Source organism: Simochromis diagramma, unplaced genomic scaffold (genome assembly GCF_900408965.1).
Source record: "Simochromis diagramma unplaced genomic scaffold, fSimDia1.1 OVJJ01000705.1, whole genome shotgun sequence".
Classification (NCBI taxonomy): domain Eukaryota; kingdom Metazoa; phylum Chordata; class Actinopteri; order Cichliformes; family Cichlidae; genus Simochromis; species Simochromis diagramma.
This window is the reverse complement of record NW_024387448.1, coordinates 5,178,943-5,189,667: the sequence shown is the minus strand read 5'-3', so window position 1 is coordinate 5,189,667 and position 10,725 is coordinate 5,178,943. Positions and strand designations below refer to the sequence as shown.

The window sequence follows — 10,725 nt, the reverse complement described above, 5'->3', positions numbered from 1 at the left end:
CAAAGGCATGTTTCACCAAGTCCGTCTTCTGCCTCCTGATAAACCACTCCTCCGATTCCTGTGGCGTGACATGAACAAAGCAGCTCCCCCTTCAGTGTATGAGTGGCAGGTACTCCCCTTTGGTACGACCTGCAGCCCTTGTTGTGCAATCTATGCACTGCAGAAACATGTGAAGGAATATCGATCTGACAAAGATGTGCAGTCTTCAGTAATGCAGTGTTTCTATGTTGATAACTGCTTGCAGAGTTTTCCATCAGCAGAGTTAGCTCGAACACTCCTAGACAAATTAAGAAACCATCTATCAGAAGGAGGCTTCGACCTTCGCCAGTGGGCCAGCAATAATCCTGTTGTGACTAGCCATCTACCATCTGAGGTAAGAACGGCAAGTAATGAACTTTGTCTGACTGAAGACAAGCCATCTGGCCCACATGAACGCACATTAGGATTATTGTGGAATTGTGAGACTGACTTGTTTGCCTATAAATACAGAACTCTAGCCTCACACCCCACCACAATGCGTCGTATCTATGCAGTACTTGCTCGTCTGTATGACTGTCAAGTCAAACCGAGGAGGAGGTGGAGAGCCCTGAGGCAAAAAAGTAAAAAAGACAGACTGGAGGGCGGAACTAATCTTGTGTCTGGGTTTCTGTCGGGAAGGAAAAAGAAGGCGAACTGGGGAGCAACAGGAAGTTGCCACTTTCGGGAAAAGCCCAGCATAATTCTTTCAATAAGTTGTCGCCAACATGAATATTGTGTGGAACTGAAGTATCTACAAAGCCAGGGAGGCAGCCGGTAAGGGAATGGTTGCTGACTATGGTAAAAGACTTTGAAGCGAGTTGCTAAAGAATCGCGGCTGCTGCTAGCTTACGTAGCATTAGCACTGTGCCGTGAGTTGGTCGCCTGTTTACGAGCGGCACCATTGTTTATTGTTGGTCTGCATATGGAAGACTGTTAATGCTTGCATATGGTTAAGAGAAGCTGGTTATAAATACTATTGTTACTGCTTAAGTTCTAATGCAGATTGATTATTTAATTTAGCACTTTAATAGAAAGCAGTATTTCTCAAGGTGTATGTACAATTGTTAGTGAATTACATAATTTGAGCATTTAAAAATACTCAAGTAAATATTGTACTACAAAGCTTACGCACTGCATTGATGTGTTTAAAAAAGAAAATGTGTTTGGGATTGTTTACAATATTTGCAGATGTGTGATAACAAACATAATTTGTATTTTGGTTTTTTGGTTTGTATTTAAAGGTTTTTCACCTATGGCTGACTATGGCTGACTATGGTCGAAAAGAAGATTAAAGAAAAAGGAAAACAAAAGATCAGCCTGGTCATTGAGTGAAATCCAGTTAAACACCTGTGGTAGATGCATCAATCCCTTTCAAGCGGGGAAGCTGCACAAACTTAAAGAGCTTGACAGTGAAAAACCGGGAAATGAAAATCTGGGAGTAATGACCTGGAGTCCTGGGAAAAGGGAATAATTAGTGCAAAGAGAAAATTCGGAGAATCCCTCAAGTTGCATGTGCCATTCCCATTAGTAAATAAACCCCAGTTCAAGCCTGAGCACACAAAAATGGCAGACCAAGCTGCTGGGAAGTCAGTTGAACAACTCAAAGGAGTGAGGGCAACAGCCAAGAGATCATTCTCTCGTCTGGTTAATAGCATTACGAGGACGCATGAGGATATGACTGAAGAAGAACTCAAAGACAGTTTCAATAGACTGACAATGGAAGCAGAGAAAGTCATGGAGGCCAATGATGATCTAGAGGCCGGTTTCATTACAGAGCTAGAGGCAAAGCTTGACACAAGTGAAGCAGTTGTGCTGACAGAACAGCAGAGAGTCGACTTAGCAAAGACTGCAAGTGAATGTGAGTTAAAACTGAAGGAAATAAAAACCCTAGTCAGAGAGGCTCTCTGGGCCAACTTTGGAAGTGCAGAATTGTCCACAGCACTACAGGCAGCAGAGGCTGAGTGTGAACATGTTGATGCCATTGCGCCTGACGGTAATTATGAAGTGTATGATTTCGTTCTTGGCCACCTGAAAGAACTGGTGGGAGTGGCAAAGGAGAGTTATAGCAAGTGGAAGCATTGGATCCCATCAGGTATTCGGAGAGATCTTCAAAGCAATATACAGAAGCTGGAACTCTGCGTCCCCAGGCTGGTTTCCAGAAAAGCTGACTTTCTGGAGATGAGAATAAAGGAGGATGCTGATCACCTGTCATCATTGCCAGTTACCTCCAGCTGCCCCATGCCAATCATCAAGCTTAAACCAACAGCACTTCCTAAGTTTCTTGGAAATAAATGAGACTTCCACAGATGGAAGAAGGAATGGGAGGTTCTTCAGGGGCAGGCGGAGCCATCTGGTTCGAAAGAGATCAAAAAGTTTCAGCTACTTGATAGTGTGGATGAGAAAATAATGAGAGAACTTCGACTCACCACTTACAACACTGCAGACGACATCTTTCGTGTTTTGGAGAATCGGTTCGGCAATCAAACATCAATTGCTATTGAAATAGTGGAGGAGTTACAGAGAATGCCAGCTGTCAAGAGCCACCAGCCAAGAAAAATAGTGGAATTAATTCAAGCTGTGGAGAAGGCGCTTCAAGACCTGGTTGACCTTGGTGACACGGGGGCTATAAAAAACCCATTGGTGACAAAGTCAATCGAAAGTAAACTTCCAGAAACACTCAAAAAGGAGTGGCTTATTTATGTTGCTGACAGTAGAAACACGGTCACCCCAGAAAAACGATTTGATAGTCTTCTGGAATTCCTCAAAGAGCAAGAAACCATATATGAACAGCTTGATCATCTGAGAGAGGAAGACCCAAGTAAGCGAGAAAGAGTGGAGCTGAAACATTCCAGAACCAAATTCATCAAATTAGGTAGCGATGAAGGGTGTGTGGTCTGCGGTGATGGAAAGCATAAAAAGAAACTCTACTTCTGCAGGCAATTTAAAACATTAAAGCTTGCAGAAAAGAAGGCCGCAATTAAGAAACTAGGTGCATGCTGGAGTTGTCTCGAGGTTCATGACAATGGGTCATACTGCAAACCCACTTATCTGTGCAAAAACCCAGGCTGCAAAGAAGCACACGCTGCGGAGCACCATTACTACCTATGCCCTAATGCTGAGGTGAGGAAGGGAAGTGCAGCAGGGAGGCAAAATAGATCTGATCCAGAGGGAAGAAAGGTCAGCAGGGAATGTACGGAGGATCAGGAGGAGTTCCTCAGAAAACTATCACCTGAACTGGCAAGAGAATGCAGGGATGCATTTTCAAACACTGCATCTAGGGCATGCAGCACCACCAAGGAGCAGCCAAGCCTCCTATTTGAAGGTGGGCTTCGAGAGCTGCCAGTAATCATGATGCTCCTTGAGGTCACAGCTAATGCTGGGCAAAAGATTGGGACATTAATTGACCTGGCTTCTGACACCAACTATATAACCCACAGGGCTGCAAGCAGTCTTAACCTAAGAAGTGAAGAAATCACTCTGGTTGTTCATGGAGTAGGGGCAATGAAAACGCACGTGAGAACAAGGCGGTATCTTTTAAAGATCCGAGTCAGAACGCCTAGAGGCACCCTTAGGTCACACCAACTGGTCTGCTATGGACTCGACAGCATAGCAGAAGTCCACAAACATGTCACACCGAGTCAGCTACAAAGGTTCTTTCCGGATGTACCACTCAACGATCTTGTAAGACCGAAAGACATTCATCTGCTTATAAGTCTTATGACTTATAAGCAGATGAATGTCTGGCGCCTCAGAGGAGCAGAGTCATCGGTGACCTTGTGTTATGGGATGGGCCACTTGGAAAGACAGTTGGGGGAACTCACCCTGAGCTCTTTGAGGAGCTTACTGTCTCTGCCCACATGTCCAAGACACACTTTGCCAGGTCAATGAGAGCAGCAGCTGTCAAGTATGAGGAGCTCATTGGCGAGGCCTCAGACCAGTCTTCAACAAGGAAGCATGTTCCTGCTAAGCTTCAGAGGTCAAGCACCTCAACCACCAGTCGAGAATTCTTAGAGTGGTGGAAGTGGGATAGTATTGGTGCTGCATGTGAGCCAAAGTGTGGGGGTTGCCGTTGCGGAAATTGCCAGCCAGGTGGGAAGAAATGACACTGGCCGAGGAGAGAGAGCTTGAAATAATAAGAGAAGGACTCACCTATGTCACGGGTGATAGCCACAGCGATGAGCCACACTGGCATACCAGATACCCTTGGGCTGAAGACCCAGCATCCTTACCAGATAACAAAAAAGGAGTTGAGAGCACATTCCTCCGGACAGAGAAGCAATTGGCCAAGGAGCCTGAATGGAAAGCTGCTTATGCCGCTCAGGTGCATGACATGGTGGAGCGTGGAGCCGCAGTCAAGTTGTCCAAGGACATGATCAGTAACTGGGATGGGCCAGTGTGGTACGTGAGCCACCTCATCGCTCCGAATCCCCACTCTGTTACAACTCCAGTGAGGCTTGTGTGGAATAGCAGCCAGAGGTTTAGAGGTGTGAGCTTGAACGACCTGCTAATAAAGGGTCCAGATGTCCTCAACCAGATTCGAGCAGTTCTCCTCAGATTCAGGGGCGGAGTGTACGGAGCCCTTGGTGACATAAAAAAGATGTACAATTCAGTTTGGTTGGAAGACAAAGAGATGCATCTGCATAGGTTCCTCTGGCGGGACTCTGAGGATGACGAGCTAGAGGAATATGCCATCACAAGGGTGAACATTGGAGATAAACCGGCAGGATGCATTGCACAGCTGGCAATGCGTGAAACTGCCAGCCTTTCTACCTTTTCCCACCTCAAGGAGGAACGTCGTGTACTCCAGCAAGACAGCTATGTCGACGACATCCTTACCTCTCACAATGACATGAACCAACTAGAAGTCATTACAGAGAACATTGGGCGGATCCTAAAGGCTGGAGGATTTGAGCTGAAACCTTGGGTCTTGTCTGGTCAAAGTGGGAGGAGGAAGCGCAATGACGAGGGTGAGAAAACAAGAATGAAAACCATTGTCCTACCAAACCAAATGCGTGACGAAGAAAACAAAGCTCTTGGTCTGGGTTACATAGTGGAAGAAGACAAGCTTCATGTCATGGTAGCAATCAACTTCTCCAGGAGGAAGAAAAAGATGCGAGTTGGCCAAGACCTTGTCCAGGAGCAGATTAAGACCCACACGCCAAACCCACTGACACGAAGAGAGCTTCTCAGTCAAGTGTCAGGGTTGTATGATCCAGTCGGTTTGGTCACTCCTGCAAAGCAAAAAGGAGCAATCTTAGTTCGCAGAGCATTCCAAGAGACAAAAGTAGAAAGCTGCTTGGTCAAGGACACTTGGGACATGGCGCTCTCAGATGCCCTGAGGGAGGACGCCATTAGGCTTTTTGAGGAGTATGCCCAGCTCAGCAAAGTCACATTTGCAAGGGCGCTAACCCCCCCATGCTTCACCGAAGAACCCTGGGCAATTACTTTCTCCGATGGAAGTGAGCAAGCCTATGGGGCAGTGTTGTACTTAAGGTGGAATTCAGATCAGGGCCCAATCATCAGGTTGGTGGAGTCCAAAGCTAAGTTAACACCATTGGACCACAAAGGGGATGCTGTCAAAGCAGAGCTGTGTGGGGCAGTGTTTGGCTCACGCCTAAAGAAATACTTTGAGGCGCAAAGCCGGATTCAGGTTGAGAGGTGGTATCACTTTGTCGACAGCCAAACCGTCATTGGGGCAATACAGCGGGAGAGCTATGGGTATCAGACCTTTTTTGCAAATAGGATTGGAGAAATACAGAGCAGCACAAGGATTCAAGATTGGTGGTGGATCCCTGGCCCTCAGAACATTGCGGATGTAGTCACAAGAGGAGCTAGTCCCAGAGATCTAGATGAAGACTCAGAATGGCAAAATGGTCCAAAGTTCTTGAGTTTGCCTGTGTCCGAGTGGCCAGTTAGGTCAGCTAAAGAGTTAGCCGCCACTGCCAAAGAAAACGTCAATAAGCTGCAAAGAAAGGCGTTTGTCGCTGCCTTGACAAGGGCCGAGATAAGAGGGCAAGAAGAAAAGCAAAGTCGGGCTGAGGCCCAGGGAGAGCAGCGAAGACCACCTGCGGGGTCAGTCATCAAGAACCTTTTAGATGTCAAGTGGTTCAGTGACCTAACTCGATTAGTTAGATCAGTTGCTTGGACTTGGAGAGCAGCTAGAAAGTTTCTTGGGGGACATCCAGCTGCTAATGACCCAAAGTGGGAGGCAGTCCCGTTGGCAGGAGTAATTTCGGTGAAGGAACGTGAAGATGCCCTAAGAGACATCTTCCTTGCAGCGCAAGACAGCGCTGTCTTCCCAAGCACTACTACAGATAGACTGGTAGTATACAAAGACCCAGGCTCTAGGCTCTTTGTTTTCTGGCGGCCGAGTGCAAGCTTTTAAGAAAGACCAGTTTAGTGTTCCCATCTTGGCTTATGATGCTTGGGTGTCTACACTGTTAGCCCGGGAGGCCCACAATGAGAGTCATGAGGGAGTTGCTGGGACCCTGCTCAGAATGAGGAAGAAAGCGTGGGTCATAAGAGGGAGAAGGATTGCTCAAAAAGTTGTGGATGGTTGTGTGGTTTGCCGGAAAGCAAAAGCACAGAGTTGCCGGCAAATAATGGGCGACTTACCTCCGGAAAGAACTCAACCTGCTTTACCTTTTGAGTTCACAACAGTGGATCTCTTTGGACCCTACCAAGTGAAGGATGACATCAAGAAAAGAGTCATGATAAAGGTTTGGGGGGTTGTATTCTGTTGTATGGCCAGCAGGGCGATTCACACGGAGTTAGTAAACTCCTTGTCGACTGAAGGCTTCTTGATGGCTTACCAGAGATTTACAGCAATTAGAGGACATCCAAGAAAGGTCTGGTCAGACCCAGGTACTAATTTCATAGGAGCTAAGTCTGTCTTGAAGGAACTTTACGGATTCTTGGAAAGTCAGAATAAGTTTGTCTTGGAGGAGACTGCGGCAAAGAATGGAACAGAGTGGATGTGGAAAGTAAATCCGGCTGATTCCCCACATAGAAATGGAGCTGCTGAGGCTGCTGTGCGCATTGTGAAGAGAGCACTCCAGAGTCTTGGAAGGGAGTCTGGGCTAAGTTACAGTGAGTTCCAGACAGCTCTTCATGTGGCAGCTAACCTTGCAAATGAGCGCCCGATTGATGCCAGAGTACAGAGTCGGGAAGGTTGCATTCATTACGTCACACCCAACAGTCTTTTGCTTGGTCGAGCATCTCAAAGTGGGGACTTCAAGATGTTTGACTTTTCCGTTTACCCCTATAAGAGACTTCAAGCAATTCAGGCAGAAGTGAGCAAGTTTTGGAGGTCCTGGAGCCAACTTGCTGGCCCTAATTTGTTTGTAAGGAGCAAGTGGCACACTGCACACAGAAATGTCACTGTTGGAGATGTCGTCTGGTTAAGTGATCAGAATGCGCTGAGAGGACACTTCAAAATGGGCATAGTTGTCAGCACTAATCCAGACAAAAAGGGTATTGTGAGGGACGTCAATGTCCGGGTATGCCCAAGTTACAGTGGTTCTGTGGCTAAGTCCTTGAGGGCGGAGGACTTAAGCTCTAGTTCAAGAGGAGCGACTCCAGTGGCTCAAGCTACCATCCTTCATAGAGACGTCAGACGTCTAGTTATTCTGTTACCTGTGGAGGAGCAAAATGGGACCAAGCCGTCAGCATCATGCTTCAATGGGATGAGTTAAACTGCGGTTTGCTTGTGAACTTGGCGATCTCCTGTGTTCCAAGGGAAGATCGAGTGGGAGGTGTCAAGTCAAACCGAGGAGGAGGTGGAGAGCCCTGAGGCAAAAAAGTAAAAAAGACAGACTGGAGGGCGGAACTAATCTTGTGTCTGGGTTTCTGTCGGGAAGGAAAAAGAAGGCGAACTGGGGAGCAACAGGAAGTTGCCACTTTCGGGAAAAGCCCAGCATAATTCTTTCAATAAGTTGTCGCCAACATGAATATTGTGTGGAACTGAAGTATCTACAAAGCCAGGGAGGCAGCCGGTAAGGGAATGGTTGCTGACTATGGTAAAAGACTTTGAAGCGAGTTGCTAAAGAATCGCGGCTGCTGCTAGCTTACGTAGCATTAGCACTGTGCCGTGAGTTGGTCGCCTGTTTACGAGCGGCACCATTGTTTATTGTTGGTCTGCATATGGAAGACTGTTAATGCTTGCATATGGTTAAGAGAAGCTGGTTATAAATACTATTGTTACTGCTTAAGTTCTAATGCAGATTGATTATTTAATTTAGCACTTTAATAGAAAGCAGTATTTCTCAAGGTGTATGTACAATTGTTAGTGAATTACATAATTTGAGCATTTAAAAATACTCAAGTAAATATTGTACTACAAAGCTTACGCACTGCATTGATGTGTTTAAAAAAGAAAATGTGTTTGGGATTGTTTACAATATTTGCAGATGTGTGATAACAAACATAATTTGTATTTTGGTTTTTTGGTTTGTATTTAAAGGTTTTTCACCTATGGCTGACTATGGCCGAAAAGAAGATTAAAGAAAAAGGAAAACAAAAGATCAGCCTGGTCATTGAGTGAAATCCAGTTAAACACCTGTGGTAGATGCATCAATCCCTTTCAAGCGGGGAAGCTGCACAAACTTAAAGAGCTTGACAATGACCCATTAGGCTACTTACTCCCATTCACAACACGCGCCAAAACCTTGGTACAAGAACTATGGAGAAAAGAGAGAGATTGGGACGACCCCTCCCTTCCACACGCCCTCTTAGAGGCATGGAAGTCCTGGGAAGAAGAACTTTGTTATCTCCCACAAATTGCCATCCCACGTTGCTATACTTCTAAGGAAATGGATGTTTCTACCACAGTTCGAGACATTCATATCTTCTGTGATGCTTCGGAGCGAGCGTATGGTGCTGTCGCATATTTGAGATCAGATGATCTTGAAGGTCACGTGGAACTGAGTTTCTTGTTAGCTCGCTCACGTGTTGCTCCTAAACGGAATTTAACAATACCCAGACTGGAGCTATGCGCAGCCCTACTAGGCGCACGCCTCTGTGAGCTCATACAAACAGAACTCACCTTACCAGTCAGGACTACCACCCTTTGGACTGACTCGACAACTGTACTTCATTGGCTTCAGTCAGATTCCTGCCGTTTCAAGGTATTCATAGGAGCCAGAGTCTCAGAAATTCAAAACCTCACAAACAGTCAAGACTGGAGATACATCAATTCAGCCACAAAGCCTGCTGATGATGTTACGAGAGGTAAATCCCTGAAAGAGTTCCTTAGCCCAAACAGTTGGACCGAGGGTCCCTCGTTTCTGCATGAACCTCCAAATAACTGGCCCACAGTTACAGATCTTCATCTTGATGATGATCAGACTGAGTTAAAGAAATCCTACTTTTTTGGTATTGTCAGTATACCCTCCCATACATACACACCCAGCTTCAGAACATATCAAGAGCTATTGGATTTCACGGCTCGTTCACTCTCCAGCCAAAGGGGTAACATCCCTTCTGCAGCTGATTATCAAACAGCAGAACAAGAAATCCTTCGTCAGGCACAACTGGACAGTTTCGGTGAAGATTTGGCCCGTTTACATTCAGACAAACCCCTCTCATCCGACAGCCGTCTATTGTGTTTGTCACCAGTGTTGTGCAGGAATTCTGGACTTATCCATGTAGGAGGCCGACTACGGCAAAGCCCAGACTTGGAATTGAATGTCATTCACCCAATAGTACTTGATCCTGCTCATCCAGTGACCAAACTGATCATACAAGATTATGATGACAAACTGCATCATGCTGGTTCAGAAAGGCTTTTTGCTGAACTACGTCGGAAATTCTGGATTCTCAGAGGAAGGGAAGCAGTACGCAGGCATCAGTATAGCTGCGCTGCATGTCAGAAATGGAGAGCACAGCCCATCATCCCAAAAATGTCAGACTTGCCTGCTGCTCGTCTTAGGTTATTCAAACCACCTTTCTACTCCACAGGAATAGACTGCTTTGGACCATACAAGGTCAAGACCGGCCGCAGATCGGAGAAAAGGTGGGGAATAATATTCAAATGTCTCACCACTCGGTGTATACATTTTGACCTCCTAAACAGCATGGATACCAACTCCTTCCTCATGGCCCTCCAACGATTCATTTCTCGACGAGAAACACCCCTGGAAATCATATGTGATCAAGGAACTAACTTCAAAGGAGGAGATAAGGAACTACGGGCAGCCTTTAACAACCTTGCTCCGACTCTACAGCCGGTCCTGATGACTAAAAGAATCCATTTCAAATTCAATCCCCCGCATGCACCCCATTTCGGTGGAGCCTGGGAGAGGGAGATACGTTGTGTGAAGAATGCTCTGAAGAGAACCATTGGTGCCCAACTGGTCACTGAAGAGGTCTTAAGAACAGTCCTAATTGAGGTTGAAGGCATTCTTAACTCAAAACCCCTAGGCTATGTATCCTCAGACATTGCGGATATTGACCCCATAACCCCAAACCTTCTCCTTATGGGCCGACATGATTCATCACTCCCCCTGGTATCCTATTCTGATTCTGACCTCCTAGGCCGACGACGATGGCGACATGCACAAATATTGGCAGATCACTTCTGGCGACACTTCATAAGAGACTATCTACCATCCCTCCAAAGAAGACACAAATGGCAGAAGGATAACCCAGATCTCACATTGAACTCTGTCGTAATGATCATGGATTCACGCCTTCCACGTGCCCTTTGGC

At 46.2% G+C, this 10,725-nt stretch overlaps 1 protein-coding gene across 1 annotated transcript; it reads left to right on the top strand.

Annotated features, from left to right (window-relative positions):
* Positions 1-6,132: 6,132 nt before the first annotated feature.
* Positions 6,133-8,385, top strand: LOC120722779. The gene is made up of 2 exons (XM_040013924.1): positions 6,133-7,552; positions 8,084-8,385. The coding sequence occupies exons 1-2, from the start codon at positions 6,516-6,518 to the stop codon at positions 8,109-8,111; spliced, it is 1,065 nt and encodes a 354-aa protein (XP_039869858.1). The 5' UTR covers positions 6,133-6,515; the 3' UTR covers positions 8,112-8,385.
* The last annotated feature ends 2,340 nt before the right edge of the window (positions 8,386-10,725 follow it).

Coding starts and splice junctions, on each gene's coding strand:
- LOC120722779 (XM_040013924.1), top strand. CDS start 6,516: ATGAGGAAGAAAGCGTGGGTCATAAGAGGGAGAAGGATTGCTCAAAAA. Junction 7,553..8,083: donor AGTGGTTCTGTGGCTAAGTC/CTTGAGGGCGGA, acceptor GGCTGCTGCTAG/CTTACGTAGCATTAGCACTG.